The sequence below is a fragment of the Setaria viridis genome, chromosome 2 (genome assembly GCF_005286985.2).
Source record: "Setaria viridis chromosome 2, Setaria_viridis_v4.0, whole genome shotgun sequence".
Classification (NCBI taxonomy): Eukaryota; Viridiplantae; Streptophyta; class Magnoliopsida; order Poales; family Poaceae; genus Setaria; species Setaria viridis.
Window position 1 is genome coordinate 45,485,377 of NC_048264.2, and position 23,690 is coordinate 45,509,066.

A 23,690-nucleotide genomic window follows, 5' to 3' on the forward strand; every position below is an offset into this window, starting at 1 on the left:
TTAATATATCTTAATGACTTTAAATGAAAAAACTCAAAACTACAAAGTTGTAGATCTCGTCGAGAGCTACAATTTTCATATAAAAAGCATCTTCATCCGAGTTCGTATGAAAAAGTTATGATTTTTTTAAATTCAAACCTTGTCACGTCACTCCGAGTGGCGTGACAAGAGTGTTGTCACGCCGGCAGGAGTGGCGTGACAAGCTTTCCACATGGATTATGCGCTGGCAGATCCCTTCCGCGCTCTCCGACGTGGCACACCTTGTCACGCCATTGCATGTGGCACGGCAGAGTGTTCTTGTCGCGCCACGCGGACCGGCGCGACCAAAAGGGTCATATTTGCAAATATGTGTTTGGGTGAGTTACTTTTTAAAATATTAGTTAAAAAGGGGTTAAAAATAAAAAAATGTCCCAATATATTATACTCCCTCCGTTTCAAATTGTAGGTCGTTTTGATTTTTTATAGATTCATAGATATTTATTATGCATCTAGACAGACACGATATCTAGGTGCATAACCTAGAAAAGTTAAAATTACCTACAATTTGAACGTTGAGAGTATTTTTAAATAAAAAAATATACCATGAAATTACTTTTAATGATAGATCTAGTACTATTATATCAATCTTATGTTGCAAAACTATTTGTATTACCACAAAGCTTAAATATTCCCTCACCATGACTTTTGTGGCCTTTAATATTTTTTTACTAAATATAGTTATAGTATCCAATAGGCACGAGAGTGTGATATTACTTTTCAAGACAAAATCCATGCATGTGATTCATGTCATTAAACTAAATACTTTGAAAACTATTTCGCTCAAACTTTTCAAATGTTTGACTGGATTTTGATCAAAACGTCAAGTATCCGTGACCGTATCGTAGGGAGTGCTTATATTTGTGATAAAGGGGAGTAAACTACAAATCGAATATGCCGTTAAAACAAAGGTTATTCGATGAGTTTGCCGGTATTCAAAAATCAAAATGCCACTTTCTGCGACTTGGAGCTCCGAACCAGTCGTACAAATGCAAGGGGCCAATAAAACTGAGACAGCTGCAGAGTTGTGACGCGGAACGGCAATCCTGCTCATGAGGCCAGCAGTGTGCCATGCTCTGTCCTGAAAATGACCCGGCATCCTCATGCAAACGCATCTGTCTTACCACACGAGACTGAAGATAAGAAACGTCGAGCTACATAGAGCATTACCTTCCAAGCTTCAGATACTGACAGGTAATCTCGAACCGGCAAGACAGCACACCATGCTGTGTCATTTTGCCTCTGTTACGAGTACGACACATTTGGGTTCTTTCAAAAAAAAAAAAGTACGACACATTTGGCAATATGGCACTGGTTTACTAAACCTTGGCCCTGACCGCTGCAGTTTCCAGCCGTAAGAGATGCATCAGGTACTATGTTTTTGTAGAGTCTAGAGAGTTTTATTTCAGTCCAGATTCTGAGACAATGATCATCGCTGTATCATTTCACATTTTCACCTCTGTTAATCTGTTACGATACATTATACTTCTGATTGCTCAGTACGTCAGTAGTCAGTACGCTGAATCTTTGGTCCTTCTCTGATTGCCGCCAACTCGGTCCTCGGCGGCGGCAGCAACGCAGAGCCGCGGCGGCGCCGCCACGGCGGTAATTGTTTCACGAGGTTCTTCAGCTTCGGCGACTCCATCACCGACAACGGCAACTGGATGCGCTACGCCCGCTCGCCGGGAGCCGTGGCGAGGCCGCCGTACGGGGAGACCTTCTTCCGCCGCCCCAACGGCCGGATCATCATCGACCACATCGGTGCGCGCGCCGCCGCCGCGCTCCCCTCGTCATTCGTCACTGATGTCCTATGTCTTGCAGCTGACGCGTTGGGGATGCCGTTCCTGACACCCTACCTCGCCGGCAACACCAGCGAGGACTACGCGCACGGAGCCAACTTCGCCGTCGGCGGCGCGACGGCGCTCGGACATGACTACTTCAGGGGGAAGAAGCTCGACGCCCGTTTCACGCCCTACTCACTGCATTGGCAGATGAGTTGGCTCAAAAAAGTGCTTCGCATGCTGTCTCCAGAACAAGGTGATCACGCCTGCTCTTGCCTTACAGTACACTCTTACCGTATAAAACAATGAGAACATTTTTTCCTTTTCTTTTTATGGAAAGAAACATGTTTTTCTTTTCGTTTCAAAAAAAAGAAATACGGTAGTATAAAATAACATATATCGGGTACAAGAATCATTTTAAAGAAAAACTGTCAAATACTTGTTGTAATTTGTCTTCATGAGTGCACCCGAAACTGAACTAAAATATGCACCGGACGCTTCATTTCACATGCCGATCTGAATTCTGAACCGACGACCTGAATTTTGACTCGTCAAGTGCAATTTGGCCCCTATTTCTACTCCAGGTCGAGGATGGAGTGATCTGATGGCGAGCTCGCTGTTCCTCGTCGGAGAGATCGGCGGGAACGACTATAACCAGGCCTTGTTCCAGGGAAGGTCCTTCGACGAGGTCAAACCTACGTCCCCGACATCGTCGCCGGCATCAGCTCTTCAGTCACTGTACGTCATGACCCCCAACAAAACCACACAAAATTATTTCACAGGCGTAGTTAGTACAAATCCAGCAACAATTGATCCATGTGCGTGCCGATTTGCAGGAACTGATCGAGCTAGGCGCCCGGACAGTGGTAGTGCTCGGGAACTTCCCGATCGGGTGCAACCCGGGGTACCTGACAAAGTTCCAGACCAACGACACGGCTCAGTACGACTCCATGGGCTGCCTCCGGTGGCCGAACGACCTCACCGAGCTCCACAACCGCGCGCTCAGGGCGGAGCTGGCCGAGCTCGGGCGGCGGCACCGCCGCGTCGCCGTCGTCTACGCCGACTACTACGCCGCCGCCATGGACCTCACCGCCGACCCCCGCAAGCACGGTACTCTGATTCCTCGTGCACTCTTTCTTGGTTTCGCATCAGATCATGTCATCAACATCATCCGTGGCGAAATGCTCGCACTTTTCTTTCCCTGGATCTGATCGGCAGGGTTCGGCGGCGAGCCGCTGGTGTCGTGCTGCGGCGGCGGGGGGCCATACAACACCAACCTGACGGTGCACTGCGGCATGAGGACGGCGACGACGTGCCGCGATCCCTAGCTACGCCGCGGTGTCGTGGGACGGATTCCGCTTCACGGACCACGCGTACAAGGTCATCGCCGACGGCGTGCTCCGGGGGCCGCACGCCGCGCCGCCCATACTGGCGAAATGCGGGCGCCGCCGGCCGTGACCGTGGCCACTTCTCCTCCCAAGACATCACCGTGGCACCTCGCCTCACGCGTGTTTTATCATTGTCATCAGTTTGTCACATCAGTTCAGATTTCAGAACGCAACTTTGTACCAGTGATCTGCATCAATCCATCGGACGTTCGTCTAGTTGTTGCATCTGGACATGATCGGACGCGTCGCGAACAGTTCATCGGCATCTTCCGGGCCATGATCTTGTACATGGCCTCAGTGAAGTGTAGCCCGTCCCAGGACACGTACCTGGACGGGTCGGGGCACTGCACGGCGCCCGGCTCGCTGCAGTGAACGGTGAAGTTGCCGTTGTACGGCCCGCCGCCGTTGCAGCACGCGTCCAGGACCGTGCGCTCACGGAACCCGGCCGTACCGCGCCGGGGAGGCGATGACATCAAGGACCTCGCCGTAGTTGTCGACGTAGACGATGGAGGCGTCCGGGTGGCCGCGGCGAAGCTCGTCGAGCTTGGCCATGAGGAGATCGTTGTGGAGGACGGTGAGACCATTGAGCCACCGGAGGCAGCCGGCGTCGTCGTAGTCGTCGGCGTCGCTGTCGCGGAACAGGAAGAGGAACCGCGGGACGCAGCCCAGCGGGAAGATGCCCATCACGTACAGCGTCTTGGCGCCGAGCTGGATCAGAGTCTCCAGGGATGACCCGATGGACCTGATGACAAGGGGCACCAGGGGCTTCACCCAGCCGAGCGTCTTGTTCTGGAACAAGGGGTGGATGTAGTAGTTGGCGCCGATCTCTCCAACCAGGAACAACGAGCTCGCCATGATCATGCGTCGCGCTGCATGTACGGCAAAACGTCATATATCGTAGCTAACACTATCTTCTTGTCATCGTAGAAATTGTAACTGTCTAGCTAGCTAGGACTAGGATAGGATCAGTCCTAATTAGCTCATAAGTGTGTGGTGGATGTACTATGCGTGTATGCAATCCACAAATTCCATTTCCACCGACCCGACGACAAGTAGAAAAGATCTGAGTTCTGAGCTAGCCAGGATAAGTGTCCAAGGACTCTACGTAGACGTGGTGATATTGATATCCACGACACGATAGGCTAAGTTAGGGTCAGTTTGGTAGGACTTTAGCTCCAATTTTTCCTGCGGCTCCAGCTGAAGCTCTACCGAACAGTTTGATAAAAAACGGCTCCACTTCTAGAGCACAAGAGGAATCGGAGCTGTTTTATATGGAGGAGCTGGGGAAAAAAAATGGCTCCCTCGGCTCCTTCTCATTTGGATCTACCAAACTGCAACGTGGGCGTCACCAGGAATTGTGCGCATGCCGCCGTACCTTGGTCTGTGGAGGCGAGCACTCGCTGCAACCAGCGGACCTGGACGCCGAGGGAGTATGGCGTGATCTCGCCGACGTAGAGGCGCTTCTTCTCGACGGCGGCGGTAGATGTATGTGTAACGACGTACCGATGAAGTCGACGATGAGGCGGCCGTCAGACCAGCGCTGGTGGGGCGGTGGAAGAAGGTCTCGCCGTAGGGCAGCCGGGCGACGGGGCCCGGCGCGGCGGAGTAGCGGATGAAGTTGGCCGTGTCGGTCAGCGAGTCGCCGAACGCGAAGAAACGGGGGTAGCAGCAGCCGTTGCAGTTCGCCCGTGCCGGCGCCCCCGGCGACGACGAGCACGCGGCGACGGCCACGACGAGAAGACGCGCCCACAGCAACAACTCCGCCATGCTGGAAGGAACTGAACACGGACGCGAACTGGTTGCGCAACGAAAGGTGTGTGTTTCAGCAGGTGGGCTAGTGTATAAAAAAGAAAGGAAATTTCGAAACTGATTGGGAATTGGGTTCCCCTGGGCTGGAATGGGCTAGGTTTACTTGGGCCGGATTACAGAGAGGCCTGGTCTGGGCCGAACTGTTTCACACATTAGTGGATCGGCCCATGGGATGTGTGCATCAGCATCATCTCCCCTGCACACCCAACCGAACACACCCCGATCTCCATCGCTGCTCCGATTCTTCTGCCCGAGCGCTTCGTCGTCTCAGCCTCGTCGCCTGCTAGCGGCCTAGCCGGCGCCATCACAGCCGCAGGCCCCGCCGGAAGCGAGGAGGTACGCTTTGCCGCCGTTCGGATCTGGGTCTAGCTGCGCGGGTCGGAAGCGAGCCGGGGTTTTGGGGTTGGGCGGGCGCTTTCTGATCTGCTTGTTCGGGTTTCACTGCTGCGGAAGCAGGGGAGGGCCAACGCGGCGACTCCGCTCGTCGACTCCGCCACCGTCGGCGGCCTCTCGCGATGCCGCCTCTCACGGCTCCCAAGTCCGGCGACGCCCTCTTCGCCAGCGTCGATCGCGTCGTAAGCTCCTCAACCGTTCGCGTTTGGGAAACCCAGGAGGACCCTGGCGCTGGATCTGGCCCTGGTCTGTTCGCTCATGGTTCTTCGTTGGTTGCAGAATGCGGAGTTGTTCACCCTCACGTATGGCGCCATCGTGCGGCAGCTGCTCACGGATCTGGAGGAGGTCGAGGAGGTCAACAAGCAGCTAGATCAGATGTATGTGCCTCTCCTTTTCTTACTTGCCCTTCCTTATCCCTGTTAATTTGAAGAACTTTGGGTGGATGATGTAGCCAGTTAGATATTACGGTACTGATCTTAGTGTAGCAGTTGAAACTAAAAAATTGTGATACTGTAGTAGGATATTCCAATTGCTTGAACAGTTGAACTATGGACTTCTGGCCTGAGATCACTAAGGTGTTGGTAACATGTGAATAAAATGAATGCCGGTATATATTGATGTTAGTGTAATTGGGTAGATCGGTAGAGTGATGTAGGCTTCAGAAACCTAAAGTCTCCATGCTTGGGTTTGGCTTCATGATCCAACTCATAGTACACATTTCATGACGTTGGTTCCGTTGATGTGGCAACATGGTATTCATATAATCATATGCCATAGTTTTACTAAGGGAGAAGATTTGCTCAATTGTGTTGTATTCCACTTGCAATTTTCTTGTTAATTGAAGAATGATGAAGTTGGATCTGGAGTAGAATCGCAAATGAAATGGTATTATGATTAATGAGTGGTGGAAGAAATACTATTTTGTAGCTTATTTCATGGAGTTGAGAAATATCTCTTGTTTGTTGGCTGCAATTCTCATCGTTTTCTGTATTAAACCTTTGCCTTTTCCTTTGAACACTTTCCAATATGTGTTATTTGTTTTTTAAAACGTTTCACTTCCAGGGGTTACAACATTGGAACACGATTGGTCGATGAGTTCTTAGCCAAGTCAAATGTATCAAGGTGTGTTGACTTCAAGGAGACTGCTGATGTTATCGCAAAGGTCTTTGCTAAACTCACTATTATTTGGTAATTTACCAGTATACAATTTGTTCACAGCAATGCATAGCTGCTGAGCCTTCTGTTCTTGTCTCCTAATTACTATACAGCATACCAGTCAGTGCATTCTGTGTGTGTTTAATATCCTAATAAGTATTTATCCAGTATTAGTCAATGCTTATGGGGTCCAATGGTAGTCCACGTGGTGTCTTTTGTTAGGTTTTTATTTAATGTGTCTGTACATTTTTAACTGTTCTTTGTGTCATTAAACCAAAAGCAAATGAACTCAAGGGGCACAAATGAGAGTGAGATATTGTACTATATCTTTGTTGCGGTTGGGAAAAATCCCACAACTGTAGCACAATTAGATCAAATTCTTTCAGAAGCAAATGCTTTGGAATCATTCGTTCTTGTTGCAGCCACTGCTCTGCATCCTGCACCTCTACAATTTCTGCCCCAATAACTCATCAGTAGTGAAGAAAATTCAGTACTATGATGTACTTTATATTTCTCTCCTGTGTTTATTGTATGCTAAGCTTTCTATTTTGTATATCTTTTCCTGGTTTATTGAAGTCCAACAACTCTTTACATAATTCTATTTGGCTTGATACTTCCATTTGCTACATTAAGATACTTAAGTTATTGGCTACCAAATGTTTTTCACTTCCTTCTGTAACCTTCCTTCTATTTTATGCCCTCTATGGCTTTATGGTCTGATGGATTCCTTTCTTGCATTTTTAAAACAGCTTGGATTCAAGATGTTCTTGGGTGTGACTGCAACTGTAACCAACTGGGATGCTGAGGGTACAAGCTGTAGCTTTGTATTGGAGGACAATCCTCTTGTTGATTTTGTTGAGCTCCCTGACACTTGCCAAGGCCTTCAGTATTGCAATGTGTTAAGTGGAGTAATCAGGGGAGCATTGGAAATGGTTAGTTCTTCTGTTATTGCCATCTCATTTAGGTTTTATCCCTTTTACTCATCTTGATCTTCCAAGATGTTTGTTCTGGGATGTGCGCAGCAAACTTTTTAATACTTTAACCACCAATATATTATATTATCTACAATTATCGAGATTTGTCACATGCAGTCTGTACTAGTATATTTGTCCTAAAAAATAGTATAGCAGTTCATGTGGAAATTTTTCCAGATTACTGTTACATGATAGCACTAGCATCTACCTCATCTGATATTGAGTATCTATGAACCAGTGTCCTATGTACTTAGTGTGTTTATTTAGTTGCCTTTATCAGATTATCATTCTTTTAGACTTTGTTTTTTATTGATTGCCCTGACTGATTGAAATTGTTGTTTAGGTGTCTATGAAGACAGAGGTGACATGGGTCCGTGACATGCTCCGTGGGGATGACGCCTACGAGATGCGGGTAAAGCTTATCAAGCAAGTCCCTGAGGAATACCCCTACAAGGACGATGACTAGTTTGATTTTCAGGCCAGGTTCATGCAGCAGGGCGCCAGTTTGCTTGTCTGGATGCTCATTTTGCTGTACTTTGTTGTGGATCCAGTTCTGGTATTACATGATGTCACATGAGTAAACCGTTGATTGCATTTGCACTTGCCGTGTGTATTGTAGAAATGCTACATATCTTCCATGCCTCGGGGCTTTGAATTAGTCCGGTGAATTAAGGGCATTTGTGATGCTCGCGATAGTTCTTGCTGTGTTTATCCAGACATAAAGCTTTTTTCAGGCTGGTTAACTAGCAGATCATCTGGAAAGAGTTGACAACGTGCTTCTCCATCAGTTTTTCTGCCTGCTTTCCTAGAGTGTTATTATGATGTTTTAAAATACGTAACGTTTAGCACAGGATAATTAGTTCAATAACTTTTGGGACAATCTAATTAGTTCAGTAATGCTTCAAAATTTTAGAAACGGAGTCTGTCATTAGCCAAACATGTGTTTACTACTCGGTGTCACAATTTACACATTTGACGTACTTTCACCGGCCATATACAACAATCGAGTACAAAATCGATTTACCAACAAGCAATAATAACAATTGCTGTGGTGACAAGTGAAAAAAAGGAGCGCTTGGGACTCATGCCCATACTTGCAAAGCAACTCTGCAGGAAACTACGGATCCCAACTTTAACACTATGCAAAAAGAAGATTCCCTATCACATCAAACTTGCGGTACATGCATGGAGTATTGAACGTAGACGAAATCAAAAATTAATTGCACAGTTTTGTTGTACTTTGCGAGACAAATTTTTTAAGCCTAATTAGTCAATATTTGGATAATAATTTACAAATACAAACAAAATGCTACAGTTATTCAAAGTTCGGCTGCTCCTGCTCGCCAACGGTAAAATCAGAAAGGGCGCCGTAAAAATTCCCCAATCTTCACCCACATCCACCCACGAAATCAAAGGCCGCAGCGCGCAACCGCCCCTCCCCTTCCGCCGTTCCGCCGCCTATTCAAACCCCGTCCCCCAGCCCAAACCCTTCCCCCCTTCCCTCCCTCCCGTTCTTCCGCCGCAACCATGGCCGCCGCCTCCTCCAGCGGCGGCGGCGGCGCGGGCGACGACCACGAGCCCTACCTCCTGGGCTTCATCGTCTCCAAGATCGTCGGCATGCGTCACTACACAGCCAAGGTCGCCGGCCGCGAGAACGTCAACCTGGTCCGGGAGCCGCTGAACCCTTACGACGGGAACGCCATCGCCGTCCACAACGGCCGCAACGAGAAGGTCGGCCACATCCCCGCCAACGTCGCCAAGGCGCTCGCCCCGCTCCTCGACTCCGACCTCCTCGTCGCGGCGCACGGCATCGTGCCCCGCACGGACTCCAGGATCAACCGCGATGACTTCAAGCCCCACATGCTCCCCTGCCAGGTCCACCTCTTCGCGCGCCCCGACGCCGCCGCCGTTGTCGAGGTCGCGCTCTACGAGGCCGAGCTCGACCTCATCCACCCCAACCACCCCGAGTTCGCCCTCTCCCAGTCCGCCGCGGTCATGGAGCGGACCAAGAAGGCCGACCGGGACGTCGATAAGCTGTTCTCGCTCGTGGGGGGAAAGGAAGGGAAGGCCCGGATTGATCCGATGGAGGCGCCCGGGGATGTTGTGCTATCGGAGCTGTTCGACCATCAGAAGGAGGCGCTGGGGTGGATGGTGCACAGGGAAGAGTCGGGAGACCTGCCGCCGTTCTGGGAAGAAACTGAAGATGGGGTATTCGAGAATGTGCTTATCAATCAGAAGACAGAGGAGCGTCCGCCGCCCCTGAAGGGTGGCATTTTCGCTGATGATATGGGGCTAGGGAAGACTCTCACGCTGTTGTCGTTGATTGGGAGGACTAAAGCTCGCAATGTGGGTGTCAAGGAGGCTAAAAGGGCGAAGAGGAGGAGGGTTGAGGATGCAGGGGAGGGACCGCGGCCGACGCTTGTGGTGTGCCCGCCCTCGGTGTTCTCATCTTGGGTGACACAGCTGGAGGAGCACTTGGAACCAGGCAGCTTGAAAGTGTATATGTACCATGGGGAGCGGACAAGAGATAAGAAGGAGCTGTTGAAATATGATCTTGTTCTTACCACTTACAGCATCTTGGGGACAGAATTTGAGCAGGAGGACTCACCGGTGAAACATATTGAGTGGTTCCGCGTGATTCTGGATGAAGCCCATGTCATAAAGAATTCTACAGCACGGCAGACAAAGGCAGTGATTGCTCTGAATGCAGAGAGGCGGTGGGTGGTCACTGGGACGCCAATTCAGAACAGCTCATTTGATCTATACCCCTTAATGGCATTTTTGAAGTTCCAGCCTTTCTCAATCAAGAGCTACTGGCAGAAATTGATCCAGCGCCCCTTGGAGAAAGGGAATAAGACTGGGTTGTCACGGTTGCAAGTAAGTTAACACAAATTTTCCTTTCTTAATTCTCACTGCATAGGCCATTTTTATCGTTGGACTACTGGTAAGAGCTAGGAACTAGAAAGTATGGGCAGCTACATCAAATGCTCTTGAATGGTAAAAGAAGCTGACTTGCTAACCTGCTTGTAGATTTACGTACTTATCTATGCAACTCCTCATTCTACTTGAGTGGTAGGAAGTCCTGCATTCTGTGGTATGCACGCTGCTATGTTGCGTGGTTAATGTTCTGAGCTCTGTTATTACTAGGCAGTTGCCATCACAATTTGCTTGCATATATTTACATTATGTTATTTGTATAATTGCATCATGACACTACATGCAGTAAGAAACATAACACGATCTGCTATTTTAGTTGGAAAAATTGGAGATTGACAGTTTGTAACAATGCGCTTTCAATCAAGTATTGCTTATCTTTCACTCTCAAAGATTAACTTCTTTTTTGTCCTGTTTGCTTATTCTAGAACCTCCTAGGTGCAATCTCACTGCGCAGAATCAAAGAGACAGACATTGGAACCAAGAGCATAGTTGAGCTTCCCCCTAAAACTGTTTTAGAATGCTGTATTGATCTTTCTGCAGAGGAGCGTGAGATCTATGATCGGATGGAATTGGAAGTGAAAAACAAAATGCAGGAATTTGGTGACAGAGATTCAATTTTGCGTAATTATTCCACTGTGCTTTATGTCATTCTGAGGCTCCGCCAGCTGTGTGACGATGTCTCATTATGTCCTTTAGATGTGAAATCATGGCTTCCCTCCAACTCCCTTGAAGGTATGCCCTTTTCTTGTCTTGTTTATTTTGAATATGTTACCACTTGCCACGATGAAGTATGGCCAGAGCAAGCTTTTCATCTGATCAAAATGATAATTAAAACATATTGATTTAAGTTGGATGGCCTTGTTACTCAGTAAATGTCATATGTGAGGCATAGCATATTAGTGTTTATTTGAAGTTTCATGTTACTTATCTTTTTCCTGGAATGGAGTTTAACCACCAACTAGCAGGCAGAAAGTGTGGTTTTCCCATTCAAGATGTGCAAATGCTAGTAAATGCTTCTATGCTTTATATGATATTATCTCTCTTTGGAGGGGATGGTTGACGTGCATATAGAGTGACTGGGAAATCTTAGAGAAGGAAACAAATCTATTTTTCTTCACCGACATTGGTCATCCGTGACTGAAGTGCACAATATCGTGTTCTTCTTCCAAGAAACCTAAAATCATTTCATAGCCAGCAAAAGCATATTCCTTCATTTTTTTTCCTCCAAAAGCCCAATACTGTCCAGCTTACTCTTGTTTGAAGACAGTGGATTGTAGAGAAATTAAGATTTGAAAAGAATGGAAAAAAGGAATAGTATATTTTTCATCAGCATAAATTTACAAATTTTAGACTCCTTGTGCTAAGTTTACTTTTGCCACTGATTGTAATGATGAATTCGTCAAATTCTTATCCTCTTCATACCTTTTTGTATACCGTTAATTTTGTCTACCACTATTGACTATTCTCATGTCTGTTCGCTTTGGTGTGCTTTGTTACAGATGTGTCTAAAAACCCAGAGCTATTGAAGAAACTGGCTTCATTGGTAGATGATGGAGATGACTTTGACTGTCCAATTTGCCTCTCCCCACCTACTAAAACTGTCATAACCAGCTGCACTCACATATACTGCCAAACCTGCATTGTGAAAATCCTCAAGAGCTCGAGTTCCCGTTGCCCAATATGCCGGCGCTCCTTATCTAAAGAGGACCTCTTCCTTGCTCCAGAGGTAAAGCATTCCGATGAAGATGGAGCAGGCAACCCTGTGTCTGACAGACCCCTCTCTTCCAAGGTGCAAGCCCTACTGAAGCTGCTGAAGACTTCACAGAATGAAGACCCCTCGTCGAAGTCTGTTGTTTTTTCTCAGTTCAAGCAGATGTTGATCTTGCTGGAAGCGCCCCTAAAAAATGCAGGCTTTAATATACTGCGTCTTGACGGGTCAATGAGCATGAGTAAGAGGTTGCAAGTCATCAAGCAGTTCGCCCACGGTGGCCCTGACTCTCCAACCGTGCTACTTGCTAGCCTGAAAGCTGCGGGAGCTGGCGTGAACCTGACGGCTGCCTCAACGGTGTACCTCTTTGACCCCTGGTGGAACCCCGGGGTGGAGGAACAGGCCATGGACAGGGTTCACCGTATCGGTCAGAAGAAAGAGGTGAAGGTGATACGGCTCATCATAAAGGACAGCATCGAGGAGAGGATACTGTCGCTGCAGGAGAAGAAGAAGCAGCTGATCAGCAGTGCGTTCGGGAAGAAGGGGGCCAAGGGTGACAAGGAGATGCGTGTGGAAGAGCTCCGGATGATGTTGGGCCTGGATAAGGGAAGGCCGGCCGGCTGCTGGTGGTAGCAGTAGTTGCCCTTCTGAAGCTGCTTGTCATACAGATGCTGGCTCTAGGGATGGAAAGTTGTAACTAGTTGGATAGCTCTAGGGATGGAGGTTGTAGCTAGTAGAGATGTTGCTGAGAGCAAGGAGAGGCTTGTTGGAGTGCGCTCTGTCTAGCAGTGGGAGCATCTGATGTTAGAAGAGCTCCCTTAATATTTCAGTTTTTGAAGCGCGGGGCTGGAAGAAATTCCTGCAACGATGTATGTCTCTGATGCTAGACATTAGCGTTAGATCAAGAGTGCTAAAATGGATGCAGGTATGGTCTATGGACTCCTGAGTTGTGGTTATTAGAGTTCTTGAACATGGATACATGGCCAATTACTCAATCCTAGAATACATATCTGCTCGTGATATAGTAGCTTCGGACATCGTAATTGAAGGAATAATGAAGCTTCCAGATGTGTGCAGCTTAAGGGAACGCAAGAAGCAGGATTCTTTGAACTTTGAAGCGCAGTTTGCCTGCTAGCTCCATCTTTTGCAGTGTCTCTAGCGTAGTGTACAAATGTAGTGTTAAGCCGATCTGTCAAACAGTCAGCCCAAAACTGGTTTAGCTAGTGCCTAGTGGCCGCTGCTGGAAGTAACACGTCCTCTTGTGGTGTGACAATTCTGAATTTTTAGTATTGGTTATACTCCTGGTCCTGCCTTGTAGGAACTGGCATTTTTGTTTTGGGGCACGCAGCATTAGCTTCCAAGTCCAGCCCCGAGTTCAATGAGACTATGCAAGGTGCTGTGGTCATATTATGAGGCTCAAGTTATGTGTGGTTCAAACTGCAGCAGGGATGACAACGCAGCTCATGGGTTGATGTTCTGAAAATTTGGACTTACTGAAGTTGTGCTCTGAATCTCCAGTGCTAATGACAGTATTACGATGGAGTGCTTGTTACAGAAGAGTGTGAGCTGATTGCTTCTCCGAGGATCGTGTATTGAACAAAAGATGTTCTCCCGTTTCGTTCTCCGAGGATCATGTGACGATGCAGCTGGTGCCTCCAGGGCTTGCCGCGCCGGCGGCAGGCGACGGGAGTCGACGACGAGCTCGAGGGCCACGTGGACCAAACTCCCCGACGCGGCCTCAGGAAAGAAAAGAAGGGATGGGCTTAGGATACTGGGCCGGCCCAGCAACGCTGCCGTTTCACCTTAACTGATCGAATCATCATAGCCGCAGCCTCCGGATCTGACGGTCCTACGGAACCCAGGTCTCAACGGGAAATGAAATACCGTCCACCCCAAACTTCCCCTGGCCTGGCGCGCGTTCTCGTGCTCAACGCGCCGCCGCGCTTGGCGTCGCCGGCGCCCTCGACGTCACAGCACACTCCCCTAGTGTCATCTCCGCTGTATCCATTACCGCCGCTTCCACACTCTCGCCGCATCGCACTCCACGGCGGCGGCCGCCCGGCATCTCCCCGCCGCCTTCCGCATCAATCGATGCGGTCCAACTCCGCTGCTTGGCTGTGGATGTCCGGGCAGATGCTGACCACCGCGTCCGTGGCCTGCTGCACCGACACAATGCAGTCTGTCAAAGTGGATGCCATTCCTGCGGGCTGCTGCTGACTTGATGTAGCCTTGAGAGGTGAGGAACACTCAAAAGTTCTCAATTTGCAGGTTCCCCGCAGCAATTTGGTGGTAACAATCCGCTGCTGTCGGACATCCAATCAGAAATGCCCTCCATCTGAATGTTCAGAAATCACAAATGTTCAGAACTTTGTTTCCTCCCTCCAACGCTCACCTCGTGACCTGCACTTCGATATCTCTCCTCTGCTGCAGTCTCTGCTTAGCACTGGAGATTCAGGACACAGCTTAAGTCCAAATTTTCAGAACATCATCAAATCGTGACCTGCACTGCGATCTCTGCTGCAGTTTGATAAGGCAATGTACTCACACGAAAAAGAAATGGCACGCCTGTTGCCTTATTAGCACTTCTTGGATGACTTGCAACAACAATCGCATACTTGCAAGTGTGTGCATGTATATGATCAATCCGAATTGTCTGGATGCCACTCAAAGGATACGACAGCCTCATACCAGTTTTTTTTCCATCACTGGATCCATGGTGACATTATGATATATACATGAAGTATTGGAGGAAACCAAAATATCCTGGTGAGTTTTTCAATTCGATTTTTGCAAACAAAAGCAAAAGGTTTTATCCACATGCTACTAGACATTTAGTGTTGTTTTCTTGGTGCGTCTGCAGATGTGTTTTGCTAGCACAATTTAAGCCGGAGCTGCATGAGCCATTTCCGGCACCGTGGGTATATCCCACCGTTAACACCACTACCGACGCCCAATCCATTCTCCAGCGGCACTACGTGGGTGTTAGCGGTTCAACAGTGTTTGATGCGTTGGTTACTCGAGTATCATGTGTGGACTGATCATCAGCAGCACATCATTTTGTATTTTAGATCATTATTTCGACATTTAGATTCTATGAAAAATATAAAAGGATGGGGGCTTCGTCTTTCGTGATACCCTAGCTAAAGCCATACAACATATGGTTAAGTGGTTCATATCATAGTAGCTGGAGTTCCGTGGCATTAGGGTCATAAAACCAACCTAGGGTTGTATGAAGTTTACTTTTTTTATATGAGATTTTTTTTTCATTTGGATTGAACATAGGAACTTGAACCGCCTAAAATTATTGATGTGACAATTATAGGAGCAACTCTGGCCAAAAAATTGCATCGAATATTTCAGACATTGGATAGATGAAGAAGACGGCAATTGATGGAAGAGGTTGAATCTTTAAAGAAGACAACAAATGTAAACATGCTCATGTTGGAAAAAAAAAGGGGGGGGGGGCATGAGTGTTCCCTTTTATTACATGGGATTTTTGCCATTCGCACAACAGCCATGACCATGTAACTAATTCATTTAGAAAATGTCTCTCGTTCACATATCACGTGAACACACATGAGAAAGTTGTTTGTACCGGATGGTCAATAACAAGGTTCGTGCCATGAAACAAGTGGTTTCGGTCTTGTTCATGAAGATAACACACCAATCAACTACCGTTTTTCCTTGGGATCTTCGAAAACAATGGAGGTCATGTGGTGTACTCTGACTTGTGAGGCACAAGTTGCAACACACAGGTTAGGTTAGTCATGGTTTTTAGACTTGTGAAAACCGAATTTTCAAGCTGTCGTGCTACATAAAATTTTTGGCTCTGAAGTCTGAATCAATGAATTATGTTTGCTAGACTCTCGCCCTTCAGATCAGTAATGTTACGCCAACACTGACTGTTTATTTACAATATTTTTGGAGGGAAATTATTTACATGTTGGTAGTAATGCCAATCACCGGTGATATAATCCTCCAGTGCTTTGACTGACTTATATTGATGTACGCTGTAAAATGGCAGTCAGTCCTGCATTTCAGCGTGCAATCAACTGATGAGCTACTGAGTTGTAAATGCTAGTAGGCAGTAGGCATTGCTGCCCCTGTAGCAAACCGGTGTGTATCAGCATCAGCAAACATCACAAGAGCTGTTATTTTCCACAGGCTCATACATTGAAACACCGAAGGATTGAAAGGCAACAAGTTTGAACATTTAGGTGCAGCGTCTTTCCCCAATTCCCCTCCATTTCTGATAGGATGTCAGCTGACAGTAGTGAACTCTAAACTGTGTGTGACAGCCACGTTGCTGCTGCTGCTGCTGTCTGCTGATGTTTTCATGCATCGAGAACCGGCAAGGAGCTCGAGACGTGTTTGCCGTCTAAACATCGGAACCCTTCCTCACCTCGAGACGGCGCAATGCGGCGAGTGGAGGCGCGCGGGAACTGGCGTAGGAGGGGCCAAATGCCGCGGATATGACAGTAGCCACTAGTGGAGGGTGGTGTGACGTCGCCGGCGCCGGCGATGCCAAGCGCGACGGCGCGGCGAGCACGGAGCGCGCGGCGCGCCAGGAGGCTCGGGGTGGACGGTATTTCATTTACCGACCACCCCTGGAACATTTCTAACCGTTGGATCGAGAGATTACGGCCACCATTCGATCTGCTTGTCTGCTTGGGGGACGCGGCAGCGTAGCTGGGCCAAGTGGAGGCCCAGTTTCTTCAGCCCATCCTCCTTCTCTTGTTGAGGCCCGCGTTGAGGAATTCGGTCCGTGTGGCCCTTGGTCCTTGCGCTCGCCGTCGTCGATGCGCCCGCGGTGTACACGTCGACCGCCGCCTGCCGCCACCATGCGGCCATCGACCGTCGCCGCGTCGCGCTCCACGCCACCACGGCGGCGGCCGGCATCTCCCCGCCGTACGCCGTCCTTCGTGTCCGTGCCCGTGGTCAGCGCCACCCGGGACTACACCGACAGCCCCGCCGCCTGCAGCCCTTCCGCATCAATTGACGTGGTCCAGCTCCGCTGCTTGGTGGTGGAGGTCCTTGCCGATGCTGACGACCACCGCGTCCATGGCCTGCTGCACCGACACAATGCAGTATGGCGAAGTGGGCTGTTGCCGTACCCTTGAGGTGAGGAACACTCAAAAAGTTCTCAATTTGCAGGTTCAAAGTTCTCAATGTGCAGGTTCTCGATCCATGACGACATCGGCAGCAATGTAGCAGTAACAATAACAATCCTCTGATGTCAAACATCCACTCAGAAATGTCTCCATCTGAATTTCAGAGATCTCACAAATGTTCAAAACTTGTTGCCTCCAACGCTCAGTGCATTGAGATCTCTTCTGCAGTCTCTACTTAGAACTGAAGTCGCTGCTTAGCACTGGAGATTCAGGACACAACTTCAGTAAGTCCAAATTTTCAGAACATCAACATATCATGAGCTGCACTGCGATGTCTGCTGCAGTTCATTTGATAAGGCAATGTACTCACACGAAAATGAATGAGTCACTACCGCACCTGGCCACGCGGCGCCACAGCTCTTGAGCCGACCGTTTGGTTCGCTGCCGCAAGTGCGCCGCGCCGCGTCGGAGCCACAGCGTTTCAGTTCATTTGCTGCGCCAAAGCCTGCCGAAAGTTTGGCGAACGATTCGTTCGCCTCAAGTTCGCCGTGGCCGCAACGTCGGCGTGGCACGCTGAGGCGTATACCAAACAGACCCTTGCCATCGACTTCGCCAGCAGGCCACGGACGCGGTCCTCAGCATACATCGTTGAGGCCCTCCAACTCCAAGTCCAAGCGGCGGCGCTGGCAGGACCCGGGGTGCTGGAACATCTCGACGCGCCAGAGCTGCGGGCGGAGGAAATGCGCGCGACGACGGGGCTGGGCGGTGTCGTCCCGGGCGGCGCTGACCGCGGGCACGACGGCGCGGGAAGATGTGTTGGCCGCCGGCGGTGGCGGAGCGCAATGCGGCGAGTGGAAGAGCGCGGGAAACGTCGAATTCCGCGGATATGACACTAGGGGAGGGTGGTGTTACCGTGACATCGCCGGCGCCGGGGATGCCAAGCGCGACGCCGCGGCGAGCACGGAGCGCGCCTGGCCAGGAGGCTCGGGGTGGACGGTATTTCATTTGCCGTCCACCCCGGACAGTATTTCTATCCGTTTGATCGGGAGGATACGGCCACGATTCGATCCGCTGAGGTGGGGGACGCGGCAGCGCAGCTGGGCCAAGCGGAGGCCCAGTTTCTTGAGCCCATCAATCAATCTTTTGTTCTGGCCCGCGTTGGGGAATTCTGTCCGCGTGGCCAACCGGCGGCCGGCACACAGACGGGGAAGGCCAGACGGGGCCCTCCCGCTCCCGTCACACAGACAGCCTGGCGGACCAGCAGCGAGGAGGGCTGTCTGATGCTCGCCGATTCAGGCAGGCAGCCTGATGAGCAAGTGTTTCCGGTGAGCCAAGGAATCAGCTCATGGCTGTGGCATCGGCTCGGGATCACCGGATTAGGTTCGCCGGTGGGGCCGCCGCCTCACATGCCAATAGGCCATGCCGTGCGTTGCCTGCGCATCCATTCCACCCGCCAAATAATGCCGGTGGTTGCGCTGGTAGAGGCCAGGGCAGGCGCCGGATCGACACGCCACGCCACGCCATTGTTTGTTTCTGCATCTGCATGCATCGCTTGCGGTCTGGTCACTTCACTGCACTAAGCCGGCGGGTAGGGCACCGAGGTCAAAAGCAGGCAGCGCGTCTTGGCGCGGTGCAAAGGCCGCTGGCGTTGCTGCTGACTGCTTGAATTCCATAGGAGTAGCTGGTAGCAGGTACAGCGTCCTTCCACTGCTAGGAATTCAAAGGTTGTACATGGAGTCAAGGATAAGTACGGTCCCACTTTTTAGACTTCTTGTTTACTGTTTGGAGATTATATCACAATATTTGATACTAATTAGAAGTATTAAACATAGGTTAATTACAAAACCAATTGTATAAACGGAGACTAATTCGCGAGATGAATCTATTAAACCTAATTAGTCAATGTGATGTTACAGTAAATATGTGTTAATTATGGATTAATTAGGTTTAATAGATTCGTCTCGCGAATTAGCCACGACTTATACAATTAGTTTTATAATTAGCTCATATTCAGTCCTTCTAATTTGTATCAAATATCCGATTTGATCGGGACTAAAAATTAATCCTGGATCCAGGACCTATTTCAAATCGGACCCCAAATCAACGATGAATTGTTTGGCCGTTTTTCCGAATGCAAGGGGTAGCAGGTCGTTGCTGCTGTGCTACACTGTTCTCACCGCTCCCACTCTGGGCCACCGGAAAGCAAAAGCCACAGCCGCTGCCGCTCCCCCACGCACACATGCAGCCAGGCTTCCTTTCCTTTCTCCAAAGTGCAAACCAATCCGTCCGCCCTACCAGCTCGCTGCCGCCGTCGCGTCGCATCACCCCATCACCGCCGACGATTCATTGGAGCAGCCGGACGAGCACGCTTTACCGGCGCATTGCGACGTGCGCGTCGCTGTGCGTGTGCGTGAGCCACCAGCTGCTGGCCTGGTTCGGCCGCGACGATCTGACGTGGTGTGAGTAGCCGAGAGCGCCGAGCGGGTCGCCATGGCTCGCTCGCTTTTGGTGGTGCTATCACCATCGAAAGAGACGGCCGGCAGGCGGTGGGCCGCCGGCCGTCATCCAGTTCTCGGACGAGGGAGGTTTCTTTGTGTGTGTTGGCCCGTGACCAGATCATTTCTTCTCCGCGGAGGAGATGGGATGCGCCTCTTCGGGGTGGTTGGTGGGGCCGGGTGGTTCGTGCCTCGTCGTCGTCGTTCGTTGCTGGTCGTGGCCTCCGGATTTTCCCATCCATCAAATGGAGAAAAAATATGCTGTCAGTATCGGACGGTGGCAAGATTTTGTGGTGCCGTTCTTGCCGTGCTTCTGCTCCGTTTTGCATGGAGCACTGGTTCGTGGACGCGGAATTCCCGGGTAGTTTTTGCAAGCAAAAAGGTCGTGCGTGCAAGTGTTACGTCTGATACCTGCTGAAAGTTGAAACCAACATGATCAAGTCCGGTGCCGTACCTTAGGGGCACGCACAATCTGCATTCCGCAATATCACAGCTGTTTCTACATACTGCTATATAAAAAAATGTCTAACAAACACCAATCCATCTCTTTTATAAAATGTTGCTTTGTAAAACATTTATAATTTCTACAACTATTCTTTGTGTTGCTTCTCCTTTCTGTATACTGCATTGTACTATCACTATGGCAGAAAACACCTGGCGGCAAATGCGATCTGCGCCGTCACCACAAATGCAATCTGCGTTGGCGGATGCTTAAGAAGCCCGTCAGCAAAGATAATTTTAGCAAAAAAAAAAACTGGTCGCAAGCGCTCGTAAGTCAGCATCGTGGCCGCACTGCAACTCACATCGTCGTGAGCCCCGAGGCACACCTTCTTGGCTCTGGACTCCATTGCGTGCGCCCATCCTAGAGCGCCACCGCATAGGCACAGCGACTCGGCCTACGCCTATGCGCCATGCGCTAGCCGCGGAGCTCTGCGCGAGCGCGTCGAGCTCGGAGGCGGCGGCGAGCTTCTAAAGGCTCCTTCCCTAACCGGAGTCGCCGCCGGGCGCGTAGGTCCGCATAGAGCTCGGCAGCGGCAGCGTGCCTCTTATGCCTCCTTCCTCAACCGGAGTCGTAGCTAGCTGCAGCGGTAGCCAAGGACATAAGCAGCACGGTCACCTCGTCGGCAGTTCGCTTCATCCCCGGTGCATGTTGGCAATCACCCTCCACATCCCCGCCAACTTGAGCAACCAAAACAAAAGTGCTGCGGTGATTTTGTTTTTTTCATCTACTGCAATTAGTTCTGGTGCCGTTGTTCTTGCAAGATTGAGCACGTACCTCGGACGAGTTGCATGAGCAGTGGCAGAAGCTTGCCGTTGTGCACCGAAGCTGCCCATGGGTCCGCCGGCCACAGCGCCTCTGCCCGTGTTGTCGCAGCTGCCTATGGCTCCGGCCGACACGGCTCGTGCCCGCACCAAACACCAGCGTGGGGCCACCAGTAGCGGCTCTGCCGTCTGCAGCTTGCCGATGCAGCACGTGCCAGCCACCGCTCCATCGTCCGAGCTGGCCACAGCTTCACTGTGGAGACAGAGACAAGGGGAGAGGTGAGGATGGGATAGAAGTGTGCAGTGAAAGTGATAAGGTTGAGCAATGCAAAGAGATAAGGTAGGGATAGAGCAGATGCACCGGGTGGAGCGCACCAGTCTTTTCGATTACACATCTGTCTCTCCAAAATTTTTCGATATTTGCACTGGTGGTGGATGCAGGCGTGCCGGCTGGTGGTATTATGGCCCGCCAGTACAAATCTATCAATATTTTTCTTTTTTCTTTTGATTTTACTAATGCAAGTATATAAGTTCAAAAATTATTGGGACTTCTATGAAAGAATATATATATATAGTCCTGTGCATGTAAAAAATTGTAAATATACATGATAATTTTTTGTGATGAGTTAGTTCACAAGCTCAGAGTTGGACTTGAGTTATATGAAATGTTTTTAATGAAGTATACATTCGTGAATAATGTATAGTCCAATTTCTTCATAACATATTGAAACTTTTATGCTAGAGTTGTGGACTCACAAAATAACTCCCTACCAATTTATAGAACTTTCGGACCATATTTAGATAGTATTAGAATTGTTTTTCACAAAAGACTTTAATAGAAGCGGTAAATATGCCAAATAAAGTTATGAATCTTTCATGTACTTTCATGATTAGAATTAAAATGGAACATGTGTCTTTAACACCAATTTTTCTGAAACTTTTTAATCTTGTGAAAATTTAGTTCAAATATCAATGAATTTCAATAAACTTACTTAAAATCATTTAAACCTTAAAAAATAGTAAATCACTTCTAAAATTTTTGAAACTCCTACACAAGTACACATACTTAGTGTAATGCATATTAAAAGTATCTTATGGAATGTAGGATAAAGTTTTTAACTAGTTAAGTAGTTTTAACCCTTCTCAGTGATGTAAATTTTGGAAAATGTATTTGTGGTGGCGGGTGACATAAGCACCCGCCAGTACAAATTACCTCCATTTGTGCTGACGGGCACCCGCCAGCACAAATACATTTCTGGTGACGGTTTTTGTCAGTGCAAAATCTGACCGATAAGTAAATATTTGTAGTTTTGCCGTGCGTTAGATCGGATATGGTCTAGCACACAATGACACAAGATGTATACTGGTTTGGGCAACACGCCCTACATCCAGTCGGGGTCAGTCGGTCGACTTTATTCCTGAGCCTAGGTGCTCAAAGTTTGCAGTGGGGATACAAATGAGAGGAGTATGAGAGGGGGTGCCTGAGTCCTAGCTTTGTTCTTCTCAGTGGAAGAGAGTGGCAGGGGCTCAACGTGCGCTAAGAGTGTGAGAGTGCGAAAGCGTAAGAGTGCGTATGTGGGGGTGTCCCAGAGTCTCCTCGAGAGTGGGGGGTCTGTCCCCTTTTATAGTACAAGGGAACGGCCTTATTGGTTAGAGAGGATAAAAGAGTGAGTGTTCGGGCACTGTCTAGTCTTGTTGGCGCCCATGTCATCTGGTGCGGTATGGCCTCTGTCCTCGGTCTCTATTCTCCTCATCAGGTCACTCCGTCGTAGCGAGTAGGTTTACGGCGGTACTGTGCAAGGCATGCGCAGGGCGTGGCGCGGTACGGTTCTGCGTATGGCCGGCTGACCCGGACGCTTCCTCGTTATTTGTCCCACCTGCTCCCTGGGCCCACACCGGGCGGGCGTCCCCGGTCGGTTGTCCTAGCCGGCCCCGACTTAGTCGGTCGAGGGGAGCAGCACGGGCGGTACGGTGCATCCCCGGTCTGGGGGTTTTGGTTGTAAGGACCCGATCGGGAGAACCAAGCCAGGGTCGGGCTGCGGCCCCACCCCGACCGGCTCCTTCCGGTTGGGGTGCCGACTAGGCTTCCTAGTCGGAGAAGACAGCCAGTGGCCGGATTAAGACCTTGGCCTGACCGCGCGTAGCCGGGCCGGCCCAGGTGTACGTTGTGGTTGTGCCCTTTGTTGGGCTAAGTATCGTGGGAAAGCAGTTCCATTGGGGACCCCGGGTCTACGAACCCGTCAGTTTTTAACACGCCAGCCTCAGGATCCTTTGTGGTGGCGGGTGGTAATTAGGCCCGTCAGCAATCAAAAATTCATATGGTAACACAAATCATTTTTGGCGTAGTGTATGTTAACTGTTAAGTATATCCTTTCATTGCTGAAATAGTGGCCAGCATACCTCACAATTGTCACATTCCTTGCAATTTTTGTCTATTTCTTCCATCAGAAACAATTGTTTATGTTTACAAGCCTGGAACAACATCTGTTGCATATGTGCAAGAGAACTACCAGTTCATGTGATCACATCGGTTGCTAACTTGATGCCTATTGTACTTTTACTGTTTGGCAAATAAGAGAATATATACTGTTTGGCAATGGTCTTGGCTTGCAGCAGGGGTCTGAGAGGTGGCGGTTGAGG

General features: G+C 49.4%; 3 protein-coding genes, 1 long non-coding RNA gene and 1 pseudogene across 5 annotated transcripts; 3 read left to right on the plus strand and 2 right to left on the minus strand.

Moving 5' to 3' along the window:
- The first annotated feature begins 966 nt into the window (after positions 1 to 966).
- LOC117844492 (GDSL esterase/lipase At1g28670-like) lies at positions 967 to 2,795 on the plus strand. Its single transcript, XM_072291668.1, has 4 exons — positions 967 to 1,797; positions 1,858 to 2,073; positions 2,402 to 2,555; positions 2,654 to 2,795. Exons 1-4 carry the CDS (start codon positions 1,701 to 1,703, stop codon positions 2,658 to 2,660), a joined length of 474 nt encoding a protein of 157 aa, XP_072147769.1. The 5' UTR covers positions 967 to 1,700; the 3' UTR covers positions 2,661 to 2,795.
- LOC117844597 (GDSL esterase/lipase At1g28600-like) lies at positions 2,547 to 4,997 on the minus strand (annotated as a pseudogene).
- Positions 4,998 to 5,194: 197 nt separating this feature from the next.
- Positions 5,195 to 8,231, plus strand: LOC117844598 (uncharacterized). 2 transcript variants are annotated; one of them, XM_034725321.2, is made up of 6 exons: positions 5,195 to 5,350; positions 5,471 to 5,589; positions 5,687 to 5,784; positions 6,470 to 6,569; positions 7,312 to 7,494; positions 7,880 to 8,231. In XM_034725321.2, the coding sequence occupies exons 2-6, from the start codon at positions 5,530 to 5,532 to the stop codon at positions 8,000 to 8,002; spliced, it is 564 nt and encodes a 187-aa protein (XP_034581212.1). In that variant the 5' UTR covers positions 5,195 to 5,350; positions 5,471 to 5,529; the 3' UTR covers positions 8,003 to 8,231. The 2 variants fall into 2 exon arrangements, with proteins under 2 accessions (XP_034581212.1, XP_072147768.1); XM_072291667.1 differs by lacking the exon at positions 5,195 to 5,350 and having other exon boundaries at positions 5,409 to 5,589.
- Positions 8,232 to 8,974: 743 nt separating this feature from the next.
- LOC117844596 (putative SWI/SNF-related matrix-associated actin-dependent regulator of chromatin subfamily A member 3-like 1) lies at positions 8,975 to 13,137 on the plus strand. Its single transcript, XM_034725320.2, has 3 exons — positions 8,975 to 10,413; positions 10,899 to 11,205; positions 11,973 to 13,137. Exons 1-3 carry the CDS (start codon positions 9,064 to 9,066, stop codon positions 12,812 to 12,814), a joined length of 2,499 nt encoding a protein of 832 aa, XP_034581211.1. The 5' UTR covers positions 8,975 to 9,063; the 3' UTR covers positions 12,815 to 13,137.
- A 7,154-nt stretch (positions 13,138 to 20,291) lies between these two features.
- Positions 20,292 to 21,457, minus strand: LOC117845793 (uncharacterized). Its single transcript, XR_004638137.2, has 2 exons — positions 21,064 to 21,457; positions 20,292 to 20,966 (listed from the first exon to the last, which is right to left on the minus strand). It is a non-coding gene; the product is annotated as an uncharacterized lncRNA (long non-coding RNA).
- Between the last annotated feature and the right edge of the window lie 2,233 nt (positions 21,458 to 23,690).